The sequence below is a fragment of the Zophobas morio genome, unplaced genomic scaffold (assembly GCF_036711695.1).
Source record: "Zophobas morio isolate AGI-343-1 ecotype UQ-CSIRO unplaced genomic scaffold, CSIRO_AGI_Zmor_V1 ptg000026l, whole genome shotgun sequence".
Taxonomy (NCBI): domain Eukaryota; kingdom Metazoa; phylum Arthropoda; class Insecta; order Coleoptera; family Tenebrionidae; genus Zophobas; species Zophobas morio.
In genome coordinates this window covers 15,195,217-15,219,343 of record NW_026972131.1, presented here as the reverse complement: position 1 = coordinate 15,219,343, position 24,127 = coordinate 15,195,217, and the positions used below count along the sequence as shown (strand labels likewise).

The window sequence follows — 24,127 nt, the reverse complement described above, 5'->3', positions numbered from 1 at the left end:
GGGAGAATGAGAGAGAGTGATAAATGGGAGAATGTCTCTTTTTTTCTCTATTTTTCGATTATTCGGTATATATTTTTAATTTTTCAATTTTGTTTTTTTTCTTGGTCTTTTCATGTTTCGATTTCTTAATGTTGATTCGATTTTTCGATTTCGCTGTTTTCCGATTTTTAAACTTTTCAATCTTTATTTTGTTATATTTTCTAATTTTTCAATTTCACGATTTATCGATTGTTTTGATGCTTCAACTTTTCGATTCTTTCAAATTTCGTTTCCTCGGTTTTCCGATATTATTCAGTTTTAGGATTTTTTAATTTTTTTATTCTTCAGTGTTTCGATTCCTCACTTTTTCCAATTTTCAGATTTTTCATTTTTGGCTTTTCTAAGTTGTTGTATCGATTTTCGAGCTTTCAATTTCTCCATTTTTCGATTTAAATTTTAAAATTTTTCGATATTTCCTTATACAAATTTTACACTTTAAACATATTTTAAGTTTCATGCTGTGAAAAGAATTCTACACATCTTAAAACAAAAACGCAAAATCTAAGCCCACCCACCCACCCTGTCTCAATTGTGATGATTTTTTTATTCGCCGTGAACCAAGGGGGCGGAGCTTAACTGCAAAATACTTATTTCTTTTCAAGAAAGTAAAAACATGTTTTTGAGCATGAATACTATGTATAAAATATCAACGCCGCCCACCCACCCCATCTTAATTGTGGTTATTTTTTTATTCTTAGACACTCAAAAATGAAAAATTTGTGTAAGGAAATATCGATTTTGCAATTAGGCTCCGCCCCATAATTGCAAAATCATATTTCCTTGCAAAAATGTACCACTTTAACCTTGTTTTAAGTTTCTTATTGTGAAAAAATGGCTATGGAAATTAAGAAAAAAAAAAAGAAAAATATAAGCCCCGCCCGCCCACCCTATCTTAATTCTACTGATTTTTTTTCATTTGTCGTAAGCCGAGGGACGGAACTTAATTGCAAAATCGATACTTTCTTACAAAAAATTTTAGGCATGTTTTATGTCTCTTGTTGTCAAAATAAGTCTACACATATTAAGAAATAAAGGCAAAATGTTGCCCCGCCCACCCGCCCTATCTTAATTGTGATGATTTTTTTTTATTCGTCGTGAGCCAAGGTGGCGGAGCTTAACTTAAAATCCTTATTTCTCTACGAGAAATTATAAACATGTTTTTAAGTATCGTGTTGTTCAAAGAATACTATGTATATAAAGCAAGAAATTAGGCCACACCCATACCCGCCCCGATCTCAATTCTCAATTGTGATGAATTTTTCATTCGTTGTCAGATCGAGGGGCGGAGCTTAGTTGCAAGATCCATATTGTCTACCAGAATTTACCATTTTAGACATGTTTTAAAAATTTTGTTCTATAAAGACGACTGCATATATTAAGAAAAAAGACGAAATATAAGCCCCGCCCACCCGCCTTGTGTCAATTGTGATGATTTTATTTAATCGTCGAGAGCCAAAGGAGCGGAATTTAATTGCAAAATCTATATTTCCTTACAAAAATTTACCATTTCAAATGTGTTTTAAGTTTCTAAGAAAAAAATTCACCACAAAAGAGATGGGGTGGGTGGGCGGGTTTTATATTTTGGCTTGTATTCTTAATATACATAGTATTTTTGAACAACCCGATACTCAAAAACATATTTTTAATTTCTTCTAAAGAAATAAGCATTTTGCAGCTAAGCTCCGCCCCCTTGATTCACGCCAAATAAAAAAAATCATCGCAATTGAGACAGGGTGGGTGGGCGGGCTTAAATTTTACCTTTTTGTTTTAACATGGGCAGACTTCTTTTTACAACATGAAACTTTTCGACATTTCCTTATACAAATTTTCCATTCTAAACATATTTTAAGTTTCATGTTGTGAAAAGAAGTCTACACATCTTAAAACAAAAAACAAAATCTAAGCCCGCCCACCCACCCTGTCTCAATTGTGATGATTTTCTTTATTGGCCGTGAACCAAAGGGGCGGAGCTTAACTGCAAAATACTTATTTCTTTACAAGACAGTAAAAACATGTTTTTGAGCATGAATACTATGTATATTAAGAAAAAAAAAAGGAAAATGTCAATGTTAGGCTCCGCCCCATATTTGCAAAATCCATATTTCCTTGCAAAAATGTACTATTTTAACGATGTTTTAAGTTTCTTGTTGTGAAAACATGGCTATAGAAATTAAGGAAAAAAAAAGCAAAATATAAACCCCGCCCACCCGCCCTATCTTAATTGTGATGATTTTTTTTTTATTCGTCGTGAGACAAGGTGGTGGAGCTTAACTGCAAAATCCTTATTTCTAATTTTTCATTCGTTGTCAGATCCAGGGGCGGGGCTTAATTGCAAGAGCCATATTTGTCTACAAGAATGTACCATTTTAAACATGTTTTAAGTTTCTTGTTGTGAAAAGATGGCTATGTATATTAAGAAAAAAAATACAAATGGCTCAATATTAGTCGACCTCATTATCTCTATCAAAATTCGATTTTCGTGGAATTAGTGCTGTCAACCAGAAAAATGTCGCCCCTACTTCAGGGGATGTTCCTTTAACTTATCGCAATTTGATTGGTTGAAATCCCAACGTCAACGGCAACGCAACGGAGAACAGCAACCTCAGCGACAAGCTTATAAACCGACCTTTGGAATGATCTTTTCTTGCGTTTATGCGTAAGCGGTTGGCGCCTACCGCGTACGCATAATTGCACTGTAAATTATAATAATTATAATTTTATTAATATCAGGACATCTACGGTTTGTCAAAAATAAATGCTACGTGCTAAACGTGAATCTTTCGATGTATAAACATAAACAATCGAAGTTAAGCATGTACACTAATGATAACACACTTTTCCCCGTTGCTTTTCGAATCGGCTGTCCTAGAATTTAAATGTTAACACCTCCTCGAACTCGCTCTTAAGTGATGTAATTCCAGTCAGCCTAACCCCGAACGTCGAAGATAGCAGAAAAGTCGAAATCGTGACACCGCACCTCACGCGCTACCATTCCGAAGGCTTCGTGGCTTTCAACGAAAAGGGCGAAATCGGAAAGTTGTGCACAGAAAATTTAAACCACAGCCTTCCGGTCAACCAAACCACCGAAGTACTACACACAGTAGCATCGTCGTTATGTAAAACCCTCAGCTACCAGTAAATTCACCCAAATTTTCCAGTCCCCTAACGAACTAATTGACTGTTTCCAGAAACATTTTATCAGTCCAAGTGGAAAAAGACCTAGAGCACAACATGTCTTACGTGAGCATGAAAGACCCCCTGGCGCCCGAAATAAGCTTCGTGCGCTCTCCGTGCTTCAGCAGACAAGTACTAAAAGTGGCTTGTTCCAATCTAGGTACTTCAAAAACAATAAAACAAAAAAACCAAAGTAATTGAGTTGTTTTTAGAGTGCGGCATCCAGACCGCCGCCCCTGCGGTTCTCCCCAAAATGGCCGCCCACGGCGACTGGCCTTGGCACGTCGCCCTCTTCAAAGAAGACGTCCACATCTGCGACGGCACTCTCGTCTCCCCCAGCTGGCTCGTGACCACGACGTCGTGCTTCCAGGGTCAGCCGAAAGCTGAGTGGACCGCGCGCTTCGGCTCGGTCCGCTTGCTTAGTGCTTCCCCCTGGGAGCAGGAGCGCCGGATCGTGGGTATGGTAAAGTCGCCAGTGGAAGGCAGCACCATAGCTATGGTGAAGTTGGACCAGAGCGTGATTTTTAACGACTTCGTGCGCCCGATTTGTCTCCCGGAGGATGTTCCTGGTGGCGAGACGGAATGCAACACTTTGGGGTGGGCTCGGAATCGCGAGCAATTACAGAGGGTGCAGGTGAAGACGGCCATGATGGAGAAGTGCGAGAATGTCAGTATTTCCACGGTGAATAGTTTGTGTACGGAGACGTACTATGGAAAAGACGATTGTAATGTAAGTAGAATTTTAATAATCGTGTTGTTGGAAGGGGTGGTGATTTTTGTGTTGTGGTAGGAGGAAGAGTTTGCCGGGAGTCCCATGATTTGTTTGAACCCCAAGGCGAAGAGTTGGACACTAGTGGGGATAAGTAATTGGAGGATTGCTTGTTCTAGTAATAGTGTGCAGAGGCCGAGGATGTATGATAAAGTGACGTCGAATGTGAATTGGATGCGGGAAACGATGAAAGCGAGCTCTTGAGGCTCGAGGAATCGGAATTATGTGCCAATTGTTGCGATTTAAGAGACTGAAATTAAGAGAAGACTCCGAGGGTGGGGAGTGACTTAAGTGTACTTATGTTAAGTATGTAGGATTTTTTTAACGTGTGATTACCTGTGGAAGAAATATTTTTGTAAAGTGATTTGTTTGGATTAAATTTTTTAGTGTTGTTACTAGTCATTATTTCAGTTTGATGCATAATAAAGGTTCAGTGTTCATGGTTTAAGTATTTTTCTAGTAAGTCGGCATTTTAGGACAGAGCCATCTGTGTTGTTATTTAGACACATATATTTCAATTTTCCGTTTAATTTTCACCACTATTCTTGATTTTATTCTATTCTATTCTGACATCTTTTTCCTTACTTACCGTACTTAAAAGACGACCAATTTGCCACCAATTTTCAACGAAATTTTCGAAATTTTACTTAATACATTATTTTTTTGTAGATTTCGGGCCGTAGAAGTCACTCCTGCTTTCATTTCTTCGATAAGTCCAATGGTTTTTCCAGATTCGTCCTTTGAAGTATGTAAAAATATGCAAAATCCACCCAATTTTCGACAATTTTCAACAAAATTTTCGAGATTTCACTAAATTTATTTTCTTGTAGATTTCGGGCCGCAGAAGTCATTCCCGCTTTCATTTCTTCGACAAGTCCAATGGTTTTTCCAGAATCGTCCTTTCAACAGTACAAATCTATTGCAAAATCCGACCTATTTTCGACCAATTTTCAACGAAATTTTCGAAATTTCACTTAATACATTTTTTTGTAGATTTCGGGCCGTAGAAATCACTCCCGCTTTCATTTTCTCGATAACTCCAATGGTTTTTCCAGAATCGTCTTTTGAACAGTAGAAATCTATGCAAAATCCGACTAATTTTCGACCAATTTTCAACGAAATTTTCAAAATTTCACATAATATATTTCCTTGTAGATTTCGGGCCGTAGAAATCACTCCCGCTTTCATTTCTTCGATAACTCCTATGGTTTTTCCAGAATCCTGCTTTGAACAGTACAAATCTATGCAAAATACGACCAATTTGGGACCAATTTTCAACGAAATTTTCGAAATTTCAGTTTATAAATTTTCTTGTAGATTTAGGGTCGTAGAAATCACTCCCGCTTTCATTCCTTCGATAATTCCAATGGTTTTTCCAGAATCCTCCTTTGAACACTACAAATCTATGCAAAATCCGACCAATTTTCAACGAAATTTTCGAAATTTCACTTAATACATTTTTTTTGTAGATTTCGGGCCTTAGAAATCACTCCCGCTTTCATTTCTTCGATAACTCCAATGGTTTTTCCAGAGTCCTCCTTTGAACAGTACAAATCTATGCAAAATACGACCAATTTGGGACCAATTTTTAACAAAATTTTCGAAATTTCAGTTAATAAATTTTCTTGTAGATTTCAGGCAGTAGAAGTCACTCCCGCTTTCATTTCTTCCATAACTTCAATGGTTTTTCCAGAGTCGAATTTTGAAAAGTACAAATCTATGCAAAATCCGATCAATTTTCGACCAATTTTCAACGAAATTTTCGAAATTTCACTTAATACATTTTTTTTGTAGATTTCGAGCCGTAGAAATCACTCCCGCTTTCATTTCTTCGATAACTCCAATGGTTTTTCCAGAATCGTCCTTTGAACAGTACAAATCTATGCAAAATCCGACCAATTTTCGACCAATTTTCAACGAAATTTTCGAAATTTCACATAATATATTTTCTTGTAGATTTCGGGCCGTAGAAATCACTCCCGGTTTCATTTCTTCGATAACTCCAATGGTTTTTCGCAGAATCCTCCTTTGAACACTACAAATCTATGCAAAATCCGACCAATTTTCAACGAAATTTTCGAAATTTCACTTAATACATTTTTTTGTAGATTTCGGGCCGTAGAAATCACTCCCGCTTTCATTTCTTCGATAACTCCAATGGTTTTTCCAGAATCCTCCTTTGAACAGTACAAATCTATGCAAAATACGACCAATTTGGGACCAATTTTCAACGAAATTTACGAAATTTCACTTAATACATTTTCTTGTAGATTTCGGGCCGTAGAAGTCACTCCCGCTTTCATTTCTTCGATAACTCCAATGGTTTTTCCAGAATCCTCCTTTGAACAGTACAAATCTATGCAAAATACGACCAATTTGGGACCAATTTTTAACAAAATTTTCGAAATTTCAGTTAATAAATTTTCTTGCAGATTTCAGGCAGTAGAAGTCACTCCCGCTTTCATTTCTTCGATAACTCCAATGGTTTTTCCAGAATCGACTTTTGAAAAGTACAAATCTATGCAAAATCCGACCATTTTCGACCAATTTTCAACGAAATTTTCGAAATTTCACTTAATACATTTTTTTGTAGATTTCGGGGCGTAGAAGTCACTCCCGCTTTCATTTCTTCGATAACTCCAATGGTTTTTCCAGAATCGTCCTTTGAACAGTACAAATCTATGCAAAATCCGACCAATTTTCGACCAATTTTCAACGAAATTTTCGAAATTTCACATAATATATTTTCTTGTAGATTTCGGGCCGTAGAAATCACTCCCGGTTTCATTTCTTCGATAACTCCAATGGTTTTTCCAGAATCCTCCTTTGAACACTACAAATCTATGCAAAATCCGACCAATTTTCAACAAAATTTTCGAAATTTCACTTAATACATTTTTTTGTAGATTTCGGGCCGTAGAAATCACTCCCGGTTTCATTTCTTCGATAACTCCAATGGTTTTTCCAGAATCCTCCTTTGAACACTACAAATCTATGCAAAATCCGACCAATTTTCAACGAAATTTTCGAAATTTCACTTAATACATTTTTTTTTGTAGATTTCGGGCCTTAGAAATCACTCCCGCTTTCATTTCTTCGATAACTCCAATGGTTTTTCCAGAGTCCTCCTTTGAACAGTACAAATCTATGCAAAATACGACCAATTTGGGACCAATTTTTAACAAAATTTTCGAAATTTCAGTTAATAAATTTTCTTGTAGATTTCAGGCAGTAGAAGTCACTCCCGCTTTCATTTCTTCCATAACTTCAATGGTTTTTCCAGAGTCGAATTTTGAAAAGTACAAATCTATGCAAAATCCGATCAATTTTCGACCAATTTTCAACGAAATTTTCGAAATTTCACTTAATACATTTTTTTTTGTAGATTTCGAGCCGTAGAAATCACTCCCGCTTTCATTTCTTCGATAACTCCAATGGTTTTTCCAGAATCGTCCTTTGAACAGTACAAATCTATGCAAAATCCGACCAATTTTCGACCAATTTTCAACGAAATTTTCGAAATTTCACATAATATATTTTCTTGTAGATTTCGGGCCGTAGAAATCACTCCCGGTTTCATTTCTTCGATAACTCCAATGGTTTTTCGCAGAATCCTCCTTTGAACACTACAAATCTATGCAAAATCCGACCAATTTTCAACGAAATTTTCGAAATTTCACTTAATACATTTTTTTGTAGATTTCGGGCCGTAGAAATCACTCCCGCTTTCATTTCTTCGATAACTCCAATTGTTTTTCCAGAATCCTCCTTTGAACAGTACAAATCTATGCAAAATACGACCAATTTGGGACCAATTTTTAATAAAATTTTCGAAATTTCAGTTAATAAATTTTCTTGTAGATTTCAGGCAGTAGAAGTCACTCCCGCTTTTATTTCTTCCATAACTCCAATGGTTTTTCCAGAGTCGACTTTTGAAAAGTACAAATCTATGTAAAATCCGACCAATTTTCGACCAATTTTCAACGAAATTTTCGAAATTTCACTTAATACATTTTTTTGTAGATTTCGAGCCGTAGAAATCACTCCCGCTTTCATTTCTTCGATAACTCCAATGGTTTTTCCAGAATCGTCCTTTGAACAGTACAAATCTATGCAAAATCCGACCAATTTTCGACCAATTTTCAACGAAATTTTCGAAATTTCACATAATATATTTTCTTGTAGATTTCGGGCCGTAGAAATCACTCCCGGTTTCATTTCTTCGATAACTCCAATGGTTTTTCCAGAATCCTCCTTTGAACACTACAAATCTATGCAAAATCCGACCAATTTTCAACAAAATTTTCGAAATTTCACTTAATACATTTTTTTGTAGATTTCGGGCCGTAGAAATCACTCCCGGTTTCATTTCTTCGATAACTCCAATGGTTTTTCCAGAATCCTCCTTTGAACACTACAAATCTATGCAAAATCCGACCAATTTTCAACAAAATTTTCGAAATTTCACTTAATACATTTTTTTGTAGATTTCGAGCCGTAGAAATCACTCCCGCTTTCATTTCTTCGATAACTCCAATGGTTTTTCCAGAATCGTCCTTTGAACAGTACAAATCTATGCAAAATCCGACCAATTTTCGACCAATTTTCAACGAAATTTTCGAAATTTCACATAATATATTTTCTTGTAGATTTCGAGCCGTAGAAATCACTCCCGCTTTCATTTCTTCGATAACTCCAATGGTTTTTCCAGAATCGTCCTTTGAACAGTACAAATCTATGCAAAATCCGACCTATTTTCGACCAATTTTCAACGAAATTTTCGAAATTTCACTTAATACATTTTCTTGTAGATTTCGGGCCGTAGAAGTCACTCCCGCTTTCATTTCTTCCATAAATCCAATGGTTTTTCCAGAATCGACTTCTGAAAAGTACAAATCTACGCAAAATCCGACCAATTTTCGACCAATTTTCAACGAAATTTTCGAAATTTCACTAAGTAAATTTTCTTGTAGATTTCCGGCCGTAGAAGTCACTCCCGCTTTCATTTCTCCGATAACTCCAATGATTTTTCCGGAATCGTCCTTTGAACAGTACAAATCTATGCAAAATACGACCAATTTGCGACCAATTTTCAACGAAATTTTCGCTATACCTACTATGAATTTAAAAAATGTAAATGTAATTCGTAATCTAATACACCCTATCTCAATTATTCCTTTACAAGAAATTAAAAACATGTTTTTGAGTATTGTGTTGTTCAAAGAATACTAAGTATATAAAAAAAAGGAAAATATTAACCCCGCCCACCCACCCCATCTCAATTGTGATGATTTTTTTATTCTTAGAAACTTATTACACATTTAAAATGGTAAATTTTTGTAAGGAAATATAAATTTTGTTGAGTAGTTATATTTTTACGGGAAACTTAAACCATGTTGAAAGTGGTAAAATTGCATAATATCGATTTTGCAATTACAACAAAAAGACAAAATTTCATTAAGGTTATACAGATTTCTACAATACCGAATAAAATTTCGCCTGAGTTCGATGTCAGCGCCATCTGCTCAAAAGTAAATTACTAGTTTTTTAAATAATAGTCAAGGGAAGATATTCTATGTTCTATAACACTTCTTGACTCTTGTTGATGTGCTGTGGACACTACTTCGATAACAGAGAATTTTATCAAACTTGTGTGATAATTGACATGTTAAATAAACAAGAATTATTATTACCAAATTTTGATTAATTTCTAGGTAAGAAAATTTCTCCGTTTACTTAATTTAAGTCGCAATGCGTATTGATAGACACTGACAGTATTTGTCGAGGTTATTGCAGAAAATGCTACAATTACCAGGCCAAGGTCACTGCTAATTTAAGGCACATCATTATCATTAATTGTGGCAATAAATTTATGCGATATCAACGTTATCGGTATTCGAGCAAATTTATCATAATTAATGAAATCATAATCAATAAATTTGAGGTTATATTTTTATATCTAAGCGAGTGACAGTTCTAGTCGTACAGTCGGTGAAATTATCGATGTACAATCACGGAAAAAATTAAGCTTGACCTTGGCATATTTTATAGATTGCGCATGCGCTTTAAATTTCACCCAAACAAATAAAACCGCGAATCATTAAATTTTAAACAAAATACATAGTATGACGGAATCGTCCGATTTATCTTTCATCGAACTAAAAAATCCCACAAATCCGGCTACATTATTTCATGAATGGATAAACGAAGCGAAGCAGTGTGGTGCGAAACCATCTTTGATGAATCTGGCAACAGCCACAAGGTAAGTTTTCGTGTGAAATGAATAATGAAAAATTCGGTTTATTAAAGAAATGGGAAAGTGAGCAATCGAACAATGGTTATAAGGGAGATAATGTCTGACGCGTCTTTAGTTTTTATGGCACAGGCCAAAAGTAACAAAATTAAGGAAATTGTAAGTGATAAAATTTCGTCACATCGTCTTTAGTGTCTGCCATTTTAGAACGAAAACCCTCAAGTGGCAGCCACAATTCTGTTAATGTATGTGGATAACAATGAAAATATATCCAGACAAGTGAGTATTTACGTACAATTAAAATTACCAAATAGTGAAACTTCATTACTTTGTCCAGGTAAGAATTGTAGGAAACGCAGAAACGCTCCCACAAGACCAGTGCATAATTTATTTCGAAAAAGATAGTCTTCCGGCGAAAATACGGTCCTGGATTTGTCAAGAGTGTAAACCAACGGACTGGAATGAACTAAAAACTAAACACGATGAGTTGTTAAAAGAGGTCAAAGAAAATAAAAGAGTATTAGAGGCCCCGGATACTCTGTAAGTGCGATTATTAAACTACTACGGACTTGGTAGTGGTTGGGGGTTCTAGGGTAGCTTACAAGATTATTCCAAGTGAAATGGAATTTTATTCCTCTGTGGGGAACACAATTGCCGATCGAATTTTGTTTACGAAAGAGGAAAGTGGCCAATGGAAGCACGAACGGTTAATGACGTGAAATTTGAATGTAAATATGAATTGAAATAAAACATGCACAAAAATAATGGTGGTTTTCCTAGTGTAATCCCTCGATAGCCAGTTCAAACCAACAACAACTTACTATATATTTTTTTAATTTTCACAGGTGCGCAATATCGATAGTCGTAGTCAATGGCTAGAATTAAAAACGTTTTTAGATTATTCTCCAGGATGCAGCCACTCTCAGACTTATCGTACATAGACGTCAAGAACGCCTCAAACCCAGCTAACTTACTTCACGAATGGGTCGAAGAAGCACGAAGCTGCGGCAAACCACCATTCGTTATGACTTTAGCCACCGCTACGAAGTAAGTGACACCAGTCCAACTTAAATCCCTATTTTTGTTTTTTACGAGGAACGGTGAAGTCAGCAGCAGGAGCGTCGTCATCAGAGAAATAACCCCCGATGGATATTTAACTTTCACGACTCAAACCCACAGCGAAAAGAAACGCAACATTGTAATAAACAAATCTCTACATTTAATTTAATTTATTGTTATTTTTTGTAATCAGACGGAAAACCCCAACGTGGCTGCCACTATTTTAATGAATTATGACAACAATAACACGAATGTCGTCAGACAGGTGAGACAAATAATCAGTTTTGACACAAAGCTTTAGATAAATTTTGTCGGGATGGCACAAACCCTTCCTCACGAAAAATGCAAAGCTTACTTTGACACTCATAAGCTCCCGGCCAAAATCCGGTCCTGGATTGCCCAAGAGGGTACAGCCGTTGACTGGAACGAATTAAAAGTCAGGCACGACGAGGTACTAAAGGAAGTGGTGGAAGACGGAAAGGTGCTCGAAATGCCAGACAGCGTGTAAGCTTTTGAGCACACTTTAGAAAGTTTTAGGGTCAATTTTTTTGTAGGGTTGGCTACAAAATTGTCCCGCGGAAAGTGGATTTTTACTACTGCTTGCCGGACAAAATCGGGGACAGAGTTGTGTTCCAGCGGGACGAAACCGGGCGATGGAAGTACGAAAGAGTGATGCCTTAATTGCTAAAACAAAACTCAAGATAGTTTTATATTTTTAAAAAATATGTAACTAATCAGTTTGTGGTATTGGAATAAAAAAAAATTGGTCTAAAGAGTTTAGACAGTACTTCCCTCGCTGTCGGAAACTTGACGACTGCATGCCTATTGTGTTTTTTTTCTCATTACATTTTTGTAGTGGGAATTTAAAAAAAAATTGCGATGACGTCATCAACATTTTTGCAAGGACACGTATATCAGTTGGAATAGATGTAGTGTAATACTAAGAATAAAATTATTATATTCTCAAATTTTCGGGAAAATGAATTGGGTCGTTTGAATATTGATTTGTAATAATCAATAAAATAACGAAACAATTTACTCACGTATACCTACGTATCAGAGGCAACTGAAAATCGTGTATGTATAAACATTCTTAATTTAAGATGACAGGCGTAACAGCATACGTGAGAGTCAAACAGAGAAACTGTAAACAAAACGACCATCGGTTTTATTGCTTCGACTTCCGCTTATTATATAAAACATTGGGTTTTATTTTAATTCTTGACGGTGAAATTCACAATTGGTTGATTATAAACATGTCTATTTCACATTCGCGGAACCAAGTGAACGCATAAAACAAATGCAGGTCTGTAATGTTAAAGTCGATGTAAATAAGCGTGCTACCCTTATGTTTCAACCGAGTTTTTCCTTTAACAAATTTTGTGTCTACCAAATTGGGTTGGTTGGGGTGTAATACTAATAATAAGTGTTGCCTTTAATTTAATCAATAAAATAAATTGACTTCATTAATTTTTTTGAACCACCTCTTAAGAAAATCTAAAAAATATGAATGGAATGATAAATCACAAGTACAAACTCATCATATTTTTTGCATTTTAGATAGGATTTATTCAGCAAAATTTAAGGGTGACGTCATCAATTTTTTTAGGAGGGATGAACAAATACATTTTGAACAAAAGTTTACCATGCTTATAATAACTTTAAAATATTCCCAAGATTTCAAAGCATTCGGTTTTGTAATTCCTGATTAAATCGATAAAATAAATTCACGCCTTCATTAATTTTTTTGAGTCACCCTGCATATGCAAATCCAAAAATATGAATGGAATGATAAATCACAAGTACAGACTCATCATATTTTGTACATTTTAGATACGATTTATTCGGCAAACTTTTGAGCTGACGTCATCAGTTTTTTGTAGAAGATAACCAAATATATTTTGACTAAAAATTTATTATGCTCTTTATAACCTTAAAACATCTGCAAGATTTCAAAGCATTCGGTTTTGTAGTTCCTGATTAAATCAATAAAATAAATTTACGCATTCATTAATTTTTTTGAGTCACCCTGTATATGCAAATCGAAAAAATTTGAATGGAATGAAAATCACAAGAAGAGACTCACCATATTTTGTACATTTTAGATAGTATTTATTCAGCAAAATTTTGTGGTGACGTCATAAATTTTTTAGGGGGGACGACCAAATACGTTTTGATCAAAAATTTACCATGCTTATGATAATTTTAAAATATCTTCAAGATTTCGAAGCATTCGGTTTTGTAGTTCCTGAGTAAATCAGTAAAATAAATTTACGCTTTCATTTATTTTTTTTGAGTCACTCTGTATATGCAAATCCAAAAAATATGAATGGAGTGATAGATCACAAGTACAGACTCATCATATTTTGTACATTTTAGATATGATTTATTCCACAAACTTTTGAGCTGACGTCATCAAGTTTTTGGAGGGGATAAGCAAATATTTTTTGACTAAAGATTTATGATGCTCTTTATAGCCTTAAAACATCTGCAACATTTCAAAGCATTCTGGTTAGCAGATTAAAAATTAAATTTCAAAATGTTGTTTTATAATTTTGATTTTTTTTTCCAAAAATCTGGACGTTTCGGGTGAAAAGTCGATTCAGAGTTGTAAACTACATGTGTAGGACTATGTTATTTTAAACAATTGAAAACCCATTTACTATGTACAATTTTGAAGTGACGTCATCGCATTAGTGGTGGGGATGATTAGACAAATTTTGGTTAGCGTTTTACCATCTACATGATATTCTTAATATAAGTACAAAATTTCACAACAATCGGTCGAGTACTTTCGGAGATTATCTGTCTAATAAAATCCGGGACAACAGACGGACAGACGAACAGACGGACGGACAGACAGACGGAAATGGGAGACCTATTTCTTCGTCTTCTAGGGGTCATGAAAGATCGAGAAAACGTAAAAGTAGAGAGTCGGCCGACGGACTCGATTACAATACTTCCTTTGCTTACGCTCGGGAAGTAAAAATTCAAAAGTAACGTTGCTCGGTTTCACTGTAACACATGTCACCCAGTTTGTCAGCGTACGTCACACTTTAATTTTTTATTTACGTATAAAATAAACATCCACATGTCATAAAACCCCACCATGTTTACGAGGGTAAGTCTCACCGTGTTTCTTCCCCATCTAACACTTGTCCAGCTCTTCAAAATGTTCCTTCGGTTCGGATCAAGGCAGCCTTACAGGATCTCACGCATCGAACTGAAAAGCTCAAATCCTGCGTGTTTGTTGCTCGAGTGGTTAGAGCAAGCAGAGAAACGTGGAGCAAAAGCCAGAGCCATGAACTTAGCGACTGCGACAAAGTAATTAACATTAAAAAAATTCAAAAACCGTCATTTAAGTGCGTTACAGAAATGGCGAAGTCAGTAGTAGACACGTGGCAATTTCGGAAATCACAGACGACGCATCCATTGTCTTTACCAGTCAGAACTACACATCCAAGATAACAAATATTGTAAGGTTCGAGCGTCAATGGAAACAAATTGAGTTTTTTTTGTAGGAGGAAAATCCGCAAGTGGCTGCCACCATCTTGTTGCAGTACGAAGATTCCGGCGTAAACATTCTCAAACAGGTACGATTTTTTTGTCAGAAATGAAACACTACTCATTGTTTAGATCGTTTTGACGGGTAAAGCTGTGAAGCTTCCGCACGAAACGTGTAAAGAATACTTTACGAAAGTTATAACCGTTTCGCAACAGATCAGATACGTGCTGACAAAAAAAAGTGAATGGGTCGACTGCGACGAGTTTAACGAGGCACACGATACTTTATTGACAGATATTTCTACAAAGGGAACTAAACTTGAGATGCCTGATACGTTGTAAGACAATCCTGAAATGGTGACTTAAGTCAGTTAATTGTTTGTAGGGTTGCATACAAAATCGTCCCGCATACTTTAGATTTTTATTATATGTCCCAGCACAACATCGGCGACAGACTTGTCTTCACTCGAACTAACGACAACCAGTGGAAGTGTGTGAGAAAGCTGACGTAGTTACTTTAGCAGTATGATCAGTATAATCAGAATTATTACGACAAGAGCAACAAGAATGTAAATTTTAGTCTGCAATGAAACAAATTAAAACAATTTTTTTGTTGTTCGTAGCTACGTACTCGGAAAGACTTCTTTTTCTTATCGCGCGCCGAGTTCAAATCCACCGCACCAGCCCCCACGTACTCCGTCGCACTCTGCGCCTGAAACTCTATCCTGTCGACTAGTTCTTGCTGACTGTCGATTAAAATGGACATCTGCACGAAGAGGTCCCTCACTTCCACCAGCATTCGCTCGATATGTAGCAGCTGCTGGTGACGCTCCTCCACGTCCGCTAACACCCTCTTAGCTTCCGCGGTTTCCGCTAAAATCTAACGCTTTCACTCAAATCGTCCCACTCCCTCTACCAACCCACATTTTCCGTGAAAATCTGAATGTCCGTCCCGTCCTCCAGAAGCGACGTCACCTCTTCATCCGTCACTTGAAAGTACCCCTTGGCCACCAGCTGCGACTTAATCACCTGCTTCTGAATAGACTTATAGTTCTCCAGAAGTTGATTATTTTCAATGAAAGCTTTCTCGAAGCGCTTCTTCGACGTGGTGTACTGGATGGTTTTGATTCTCTTTTCTGTGGACTCGGTGCCGATTTGTTGCAGCTCTGTTTCCACTTCTTTCAGTTTCGGCGATATTTGTTGTGCGATGGTTGTGTTGTTTTGGAAAAGCGACCGCAGTTTTTCTTCGACGGCTAAAATTGAGGTTTAGTTTGGTTTTTTTGGGGGGGGGTGTGGGGCACCTTTTTGGTTGGATTTCATGTCCTCGATTTTGCGTAGGTGTATTCGGATGTCTTGGTTGTTGTTCTCGATTTGGACGATCCATTGGGCGATGGCGTCGGCCCTTTGGAACGTGTGACGTAGTTTTTGGGTGCCGCTTTCTGTGTTATCGTGGGTGTTGTTCTGTTTGGAGAAGGTGTAAGTGATAAGGTGTATTTAGATTGATCGTACTTACTAGCTCTATTTCGACTGGGGGGGTTTTGTTTTTTCCATTGTTATCTTTGAACTGGAATCTTAACGATACTAACAATAAAGTATTTATAAAATATGAAACTTACGTGTTTGAGTTCGTTGAGTCTATCTTTAACCATTGTATTTTATTTTTACGATAGCGACAACTCTTATCAGTGCTTCTCACACAAGGTTTTATGTGTGTGTAGCCAATGGTATTGTACGATAACAACTTGTACGCAATTTAGTGATAATTTTTTGGAGTTTTTCGATAGTTTGTTATGTCACTAGAGTGTTAGATTTGGCTATTATACAAAAAATTGTTAAGATTTAATGGTAACGACTTCTTTGTGTTGGTTTAAATGACTAAGAATTAAACAAACATCACTCCAGCAGCTGGTTAAACGACTTCTAGATCGATAATGGAAGAGGGAAAGCCAAGGACGGATTTTGAGTAAAAGTACAAATTTTCCGAATTTTTAGAACTCGTTATATTGGTAATTGCACCTTTGTAATGACGTTTCTAGAATGTTAGAAATGTAACAAGATGGTGGTTAATGTTCTTTCTGTCAATAAACATAAATTGTGTGTACCTAGCACTGATAAATTTTATCCCTGACATGTGGAAAATTTCTTGATGACAAATAGTTGTATACACAATAAACAGTAGGTATTTATAGTTTGGAACGCATATTTTCTCCTTATTGCCAAGAGTATGTGCAACTAAGTATTTAAAAAACTCGACGTTGGAGGAAACAGCGATCTTTCCATAACAGAAAATTAAGTCCTGCTTTATTTTACACGTTCTACATTTTCCTTAAAATCTTCACTTTACCATTTAGTGTACTTCCAAATTTTGAAACTTTCTTAATATTGGTAATCTTTCCACAACAAGAAACTTAAAACCTGGTAAATTTTCGTACAAAAATATATTTTAAAAAAGGCAAAACATAAGCCCCGCCCACCCACCCTCATCTCAATTCCGATGAATTTTTCATTCCTTGTCTGTCCGAGGGGCGGAGCGTAATTGCAAAATCCGTATTTGCTTACAAAAATTTTCCACTATTTTGCCTTTTTTTTTAAGTATACCTAATTTTCGTTTCATAACAAAAACTGAACACAGTTCAAAATGGTAAATTTTTGTAGGGAAATACTGATTTTGCAATTAAGCTCCACCCCCTGACACACGACGAATAAAAAAAATCGTTACAATTGGGGTGGGGTGGGTGGGCGGGCTTTATCATTTAACTTTTGTTTCTTTCATAATATTCGTAATCTTCTTTCCACAACAAGAAACTTGAAACATGGTAAAAATGGTAAATTTTCGTAGAGAAATATATTTAAAAAAGCCAAAATATAAGCCCCGCCCACCCGCCCTCGTCGCAATTCCGATGAATTTTTCATGCCTTGTCAGTCCGAGGGGCGGAGCGTAACTGCAAAATCCATATTTGCTTACAAAAATTCACTACTTTGGTAAAGTTTGATTGTGAAAAGAAGGCTACGTACAGTAAGAAAAACAAGGCAAAAGCAAGCCCCGCCCACCCGCTCAATCTCAACTGTGATGGGTTTTTTATACATGGGCGGGGCTTATATTTTGTCTTTTTTTTACGTGCACGTAATTTTCTTTTCATAACAAGAGACTGAAAGCAAGTTAAAAATGATAAATTTTTGTAGGGAAATACGGATTTTGTAATTAAACTCCACCCCCTTGACTGATGACGAATAAAAAAAAATCATCACAATTCAGGTGGGGTGGGTGGGCGGGGCTTATCTTTTGACTTTTGTTTCTTTCTTAATATTTGTAATCTTGTTTCCACAACAAAAAACATAAAACATGTAAAAATGGTAAAATTTTCGTAGAAATATATGTTTAAAAAGGGGCAAACTATAAGCCCCGCCCACCCACCCTCGTCTTAATTCCGATCAATTTTTTATTCCTTGCCATTCCGAGGGGCGGAGCGTAACTGTAAAGTCCATATTTGCTTATAAAAATTCACTACTTTGATAAAGTTTTAAGTCTTTAATTGTGAAAAGAAGGCTACGTACAGTAAGAAAAGCAAGGCAAAATGCAAGCCCCGCCCACCCGCCCTATCTCAACTGTGATGATTTTTTATATACATGGGCGGGGCTTATATTTTGTCTTTTTTTTAAGAACACGTAATTTTCTTTTCATAGCAAGAGACTGAAAACAAGTTCAAAATGGTAAATTTTTGTAGAGAAATACGGATTTTATAATTAAATTCCGCCCTCTTGACTGACGACGAATAAAAAAAATCATCACAATTGAGGTGGGGTGGGCGGGCGGGGCTTATCTTGACTTTTGTTTCTTTCTTAATATTTGTAGTCTTGTTTCCACAACAAGAAACGTAAAAGATGTAAAAATGGTAAAATTTTCGTAGAAAAATATGTTTAAAAAGGGGCAAACTATAAGCCCCGCCCACCCACCCTCGTCTTAATTCCGATCAATTTTTTATTCCTTGCCACTCCGAGGGGCGGAGCCTAACTGTAAAGTCCATATTTGCTTATAAAAATTCACTACTTTGATAAAGTTTTAAGTCTTTGATTGTGAAAAGAAGGCTACGTACAGTAAGAAAAACAAAGCAAAATGGAAGCCCCGCCCACCCACCCTATCTCAACTATGATGATTTTTTTTTATACATGGGCGGGGGTTATATTTTGTTTTTTTAAGTACACGTAATTTTCTTTTCATAGCAAAAGATTGAAAACAAGTTCAAAATGGTGAATTTTTGTAGAGAAATACGGATTTTATAATTAAATTCCGCCCTCTTGACTGACGACGAATAAAAAAAATCATTACAATTGAGGTGGGGTGGGTGGGCGGGGTTTCTCTTTTGACTTTTGTTTCATTATTAATATTTGTAATCTTGTTTCCACAACAAGAAACGTAAAGAATGTAAAAATGGTAAAATTTTCGTAGAAAAATATGTTTAAAAAGGGGCAAAATATAATTCTCTTTTGACTTTTGTTTCTTTATTAATATTTGTAATCTTGTTTCCACAACAAAAAACGTAAAAGATGTAAAAATGGTAAAATTTTCGTAGAAAAATATGTTTAAAAAGGGGCAAACTATAAGCCCCGCCCACCCGCCCTCGTCTTAATTCCGATGAATTTTTCATTCCTTGTCAGTCCGAGCGGCGGAGCGTAATTGCAAAATCCAGATTTGCTTACAAAAATTCAATACTTTGAAAAAATTTTAAGTCTTTGGTTGTGAAAAGAAGGCTACGTACAGTAAGAAAAACAAAGCAAAATGGAAGCCCCGCCCACCTGCCCTATCTCATCTGAGATGATTTTTTAATGCATTTATTTTAGTTATATTTTGCTATTTTGCCTTTTTTTAATTATACGTAATTTTCTTTCCATAACAAGAAACAAAAAACAAGATCAAAATGGTAAATTTTTGTTTGGAAATACGAATTTTGCAATTAAGCTCCGCCCCCTGGTTCACGAGGAATAAAAAACAATCATCACAATCGAGGTGAGGTGGGTGGGCGGGGCTTATCCTTTGACTTTTGTTGTTTCTTAATATTCGTAATCTTCTTTCCACAATAAGAAACTCGAAATATGGTAAAAATGATCAATTTTCGTAGAGAAATATGTTTAAAAACAAGCAAAAATATAAGGCCCGCCCACCCGCCCTCACCTCAATTCCGATGAATTTTTCATTCCTTGTCAATCCGAGGGGCGGAGCGTATTTGCAAAATCCATATTTCCTTACAAAAATTTACTGTGATAAAGTTTTAGGTCTTCGGTTGTGTAAAAAAAACTACGTACAGTAGGAAAAACAAGACAAAATTCAAGCCCCGCCCACCCACCGTATCTCAACTGTGATGATTTTTTTATACGTAATTTTCTTTTCATAAGAAGAAACTGAAACCAAGTTCAAAATGGGAAAATTTTGTAGGGAAATACGGATTTTGCAATTAAGCTCTGTCCCCTGGTTCACGATGAATAAAAAAAATCGTCACAATTGAGATCGGGTGGGTGGGCGGGGCTAATCTTTTGACTTTTGTTTCTTTCTTAATATTGGTAATCTTCTTTCCACAGCAAGAAACATAAAATATCGTAAAATGGTAAATTTTCGTAGAAAAATATATTTGAAAAAAGGGGCAAAATACAAACCCCGCCCACCCACCCTCATCTTAATTCCGATGAATTTTTCGTTCCTTGTCAGTCGGAGGGGCGGAGCGTAACTGTAAAATCCATATTTGCTTACAAAAATTCACTACTTTGATAAAGTTTTAAGTCTTTAATTGTGAAAAGAAGGCTACGTGCAGTAAGAAAAACAAGGCAAAATTCAAGCCCCGCCCACCCGCCCTATCTCAACTGAGATGTTTTTTATACATAGGCTTTTTGCTATTTTGCCTTTTTGTAATCAGACGTAATTTTCATTCTACAACAAGAAACAAAAAACAAGTTCAAAATGGTAAATTTTTGTATGGAAATACGAATTTTGCAATTAAGCTCCGCCCCCTGGCTCACGAGGATTAAAAAGCAATCATCACAATCGCGGTGGGGTAGGTGGGCGGGGCTTATCTTTTGACTTTTGTTGTTTCTTAATATTCGTAATCTTCTTTCCACAATAAGAAACTTGAAATAAGGTAAAAATGATAAATTTTCGTTGAGAAATATATTTTAAAACAAGCCAAAATATAAGCCCCGCCCACCCGCCCTCACCTCAATTCCGATGAATTTTTCATTCCTTGTCAGTCCGAGGGGTGGAGCGTAATTGCAAAATCCATATTTCCTTACAAAAATTTACTATGATAAAGTTTTAGATCTTCGGTTGGGTAAAGAAAACTACGTACAGTAGGAAAAACAAGACAAAATTCAAGCCCCGCCCATCCGCCCTATCTCAACTGTGATGATTTTTTATACGTAATTTTATTTTCATAATAAGAAATTGAAAGCAAGTTTAAAATGGGAAAATTGTGTAGGGAAATACGGATTTTGCAATTAAGCTCTGTCCCCTGGTTCACGATGATTAAAAAAATCATCACAATCGGGGTGGGGTGGATGGGCGGGGCAAATCTTTTGACTTTTGTTTCTTTCTTAATATTTGTAATCTTGTTTCCACAACAAAAAACGTAAAACATGTAAAAATGGTAAAATTTTCGTAGAAATATATGTTTAAAAAGGGGCAAACTATAAGCCCCGCCCACCCACCCTCGTCTTAATTCCGATGAATTTTTCATTCCTTGCCACTCAGAGGGGCGGAGCGTAACTGTAAAGTCCATATTTGCTTATAAAAATTTACTACTTTGATAAAGTTTTAAGTCTTTGTGAAAAGAAGGCTACGTACAGTAAGAAAAACAAAGCAAAATGGGAGCCCCGCCCACCCGCCCTATCTCAACTGTGATGATTTTTTTTATACATGGGCGGGGCTTATATTTTGTCGTTTTTTAAGTACACGTAATTTTCTTTTCATAGCAAGAGACTGAAAACAAGTTCAAAATCGTAAATTTTTGTAGAGAAATAAGGATTTTGTAATTAAATTCCGCCCTCTTGGCTGACGACGAATAAAAAAATCATCACAATTGAGGTGGGGTGGGTGGGCGGGGTTATCTTTGACTTTTTTCTTTCTTAATATTCGTAATCTTCTTTCCACAACAAAAAACTTAAAACATGGTAAAATTGTAAATTTTCGTAGAGAAATAAATATGTTTAATAAAAAGGCAAAATATAAACCCCGCCCACCCGCCCTCATCTCAATTCCGATAAATCTTTTATTCTTTGTTAGTTCAAGGGGCGGAGCGTAATTGCAAAATCCAGGTTTGCTTACAAAAATTCAATACTTTGATAAAGTTTTAAGTCTTTAATTGTGAAAAGAAGGCTACGTGCAGTAAGAAAAACAAGGCAAAATTCAAGCCCCACCCACTCGCCGTATCTCCACTGAGATGTTTTTTTTATACATAGGTTTTTTGCTATTTTGCGTTTTTTTAATTAGACGTAATTTTCTTTCCGTAACAAGAAACAAAAAACATGTTCAAAATGGTAAATTTTTGTATGGAAATACGGATTTTGCAATTAAGCTCCGCCCCCTGGCTCACGACGAATAAAAAACAATCATCACAATCAAGGTGGGGTGGGTGGGCGGGGCTTATCTTTTGACTTTTGGTGTTTCTTAATATTCGTAATCTTCTTTCCACAACAAGAAACTTGAAATATGATAAAAATGATAAATTTTCGTAGAGAAATATATTTAAAAACAAGCCAAAACATAAGCCACCCCCACCCGCCCTCGTCCCAATTCCGATGAATTTTTCATCATCCATATTTCCTTACAAAAATTTACTATGATAAAGTTGTAGGTCTTCGGTTGTGTAAAGAAAACTACGTACAGTAGGAAAAACAAGACAAAATTCAAGCCCCGCCCACCCGCCTTGTCTCAACTATGATGATTTTTTATACGTAATTTTCTTTTCATAATAAGAAACTGAAAGCAAGTTCAAAATGGTAAATTTTTGTATGGAAATGCGGATTTTGCAATTAAGCTCCGCCCCCTTGGCTGACGACGAATAAAAAAAATCATCACAATTGGGGTGGGGTGGGTGGGTGGGGCTAATCTTTTGACTTTTGTTTCTTTCTTAATATTGGTAATCTTTCCACAGCAAGAAACATAAAATGTCATAAAATGGTAAATTTTCGTAGAAAAATATATTTGAAAAAGGGGCAAACTATAAGCCCCGCCCACCCACCCTCATCTTAATTCCGATGAATTTTTCATTCCTTGTCAGTCGGAGGGGCGAAGCGTAATTACAAAATCTATATTTCGTTTCAAAAATTTACTACTTTGATAAAGTTTTAAGTCTGATTGTGTAAAGAAGACTACGTATTGTAAGAAAAACAAAACAAAATGCAAGCAACATATCATGAGATAAGGCGGGTGGGCGTCTTATCTCATGATATGTTGTTTTTTTATGCATGGGTAAAAAACAAGGTGAAAATGATACATTTTTGTAGGGAAATACGGATTTTGCAATTAAGCTCCGCCCTCTGGCTCACGACAAATTAAAAAATTCATCACAATTGAAGTGGGGTGGGTGGGCGGGGCCTATGTTTTGATTTTTGTTTCTTTCTTAACATTTGTAATCTTTTTTCCACAACAAGAAACTTACAACATGATAATAATGGTAAATTTTCGTAGAGAAATATATTAAATAAATGCAGGATATAAGATTTCCAAATTAAAAAATTGTCTCAAAGATTTTGAAAATCTCAAACCAAATTTTAAATTTTTCCAAAAACTTTAAAGTTACAAGTGACGCTCGAAATCTACAAACATTAAAACAAGATCTTCTGGTACTGCTTGAAAATGTTATTAACCTTGAGAATGAGAAGTACAAAAATTCTGGAAGTTTAGAAAATTCTCAGTCAGTCTTCAAAATTCCTGAAATCTGTACACTTCTAGACTGTTCTGTGGTTTCTAGACTTTGAATAACTAGACAATTTGTTGAAAATCTCTAGAATAACTCGATTTTGTTTAATAACGTAAGAAAAACTCCAAACGTTGTTTAAACTTTCCAAAATCTGTGGCACTGTTACATAACCATTTAATGTTTACCCAAATTGAGTTAAGGTAAAGAGAAAACTTCAGAATGCTTCAAAATAATGAATAGTTTGTTACATACCATCACTTGAATAAAATTCTAACAGCTGTGTTGCGTGTTTTTAGTTGTATTTTCAAAAACAAAAAATAAATCGTTAATAAAATGTAGCGTGGAAGTAGGTACTACACTGTGGAGTCATCACGGTCTGTCATTTTAGTTTTGACCAGTGGCGTATCATTTCCGAGGTGTGGT

General features: G+C 35.9%; 4 protein-coding genes across 12 annotated transcripts in view; 3 read left to right on the top strand and 1 right to left on the bottom strand.

Annotated features, from left to right (window-relative positions):
* LOC135136284 (atrial natriuretic peptide-converting enzyme) overlaps positions 1-4,425 on the top strand; it is a 39,733-nt gene extending 35,308 nt beyond the window's left edge. The window contains exons 7-10 of the mRNA XM_064065494.1: positions 2,961-3,174; positions 3,228-3,373; positions 3,426-3,943; positions 4,004-4,425. Of these exons, the coding sequence (XP_063921564.1) occupies positions 2,961-3,174; positions 3,228-3,373; positions 3,426-3,943; positions 4,004-4,186 (1,061 nt within the window). The 3' untranslated portion in view covers positions 4,187-4,425. The remainder of the gene's footprint in view (positions 1-2,960; positions 3,175-3,227; positions 3,374-3,425; positions 3,944-4,003) is intronic.
* Positions 4,426-9,556: 5,131 nt separating this feature from the next.
* On the top strand, positions 9,557-12,069 carry LOC135136494 (pyridoxine/pyridoxamine 5'-phosphate oxidase). 5 transcript variants are annotated; one of them, XM_064065796.1, is made up of 6 exons: positions 9,557-9,696; positions 10,107-10,244; positions 10,292-10,394; positions 10,443-10,514; positions 10,573-10,775; positions 10,828-11,000. In XM_064065796.1, exons 2-6 carry the CDS (start codon positions 10,108-10,110, stop codon positions 10,952-10,954), a joined length of 642 nt encoding a protein of 213 aa, XP_063921866.1. In that variant the 5' UTR covers positions 9,557-9,696; position 10,107; the 3' UTR covers positions 10,955-11,000. The 5 variants fall into 5 exon arrangements, with proteins under 5 accessions (XP_063921866.1, XP_063921864.1, XP_063921862.1 ...); XM_064065794.1 differs by lacking the exons at positions 10,107-10,244; positions 10,292-10,394; positions 10,443-10,514; positions 10,573-10,775; positions 10,828-11,000 and adding exons at positions 11,133-11,282; positions 11,331-11,433; positions 11,488-11,559; positions 11,596-11,798; positions 11,849-12,069 and having other exon boundaries at positions 9,578-9,696; XM_064065792.1 differs by lacking the exons at positions 10,107-10,244; positions 10,292-10,394; positions 10,443-10,514; positions 10,573-10,775; positions 10,828-11,000 and adding exons at positions 11,101-11,282; positions 11,331-11,433; positions 11,488-11,559; positions 11,596-11,798; positions 11,849-12,069 and having other exon boundaries at positions 9,578-9,696.
* Positions 12,070-14,178: 2,109 nt separating this feature from the next.
* Positions 14,179-15,310, top strand: LOC135136607 (pyridoxine/pyridoxamine 5'-phosphate oxidase-like). Of its 3 annotated transcripts, XM_064065970.1 has the most exons (6): positions 14,185-14,415; positions 14,458-14,618; positions 14,668-14,770; positions 14,816-14,887; positions 14,931-15,136; positions 15,184-15,310. In XM_064065970.1, the coding sequence occupies exons 1-6, from the start codon at positions 14,404-14,406 to the stop codon at positions 15,308-15,310; spliced, it is 681 nt and encodes a 226-aa protein (XP_063922040.1). In that variant the 5' UTR covers positions 14,185-14,403. The 3 variants fall into 3 exon arrangements, with proteins under 3 accessions (XP_063922041.1, XP_063922038.1, XP_063922040.1); XM_064065971.1 differs by having other exon boundaries at positions 14,179-14,618; positions 15,015-15,136; XM_064065968.1 differs by having other exon boundaries at positions 14,181-14,618.
* LOC135136606 (syntaxin-1A-like) lies at positions 15,206-24,070 on the bottom strand. Of its 3 annotated transcripts, XM_064065965.1 has the most exons (6): positions 16,415-17,070; positions 16,312-16,362; positions 16,100-16,259; positions 15,723-16,051; positions 15,430-15,678; positions 15,206-15,379 (listed from the first exon to the last, which is right to left on the bottom strand). In XM_064065965.1, the coding sequence occupies exons 1-6, from the start codon at positions 16,445-16,447 to the stop codon at positions 15,311-15,313; spliced, it is 891 nt and encodes a 296-aa protein (XP_063922035.1). In that variant the 5' UTR covers positions 16,448-17,070; the 3' UTR covers positions 15,206-15,310. The 3 variants fall into 3 exon arrangements, with proteins under 3 accessions (XP_063922035.1, XP_063922037.1, XP_063922036.1); XM_064065967.1 differs by lacking the exons at positions 16,312-16,362; positions 16,415-17,070 and adding an exon at positions 23,957-24,070; XM_064065966.1 differs by lacking the exon at positions 16,312-16,362 and having other exon boundaries at positions 16,415-17,074.
* Positions 24,071-24,127: the final 57 nt, after the last annotated feature.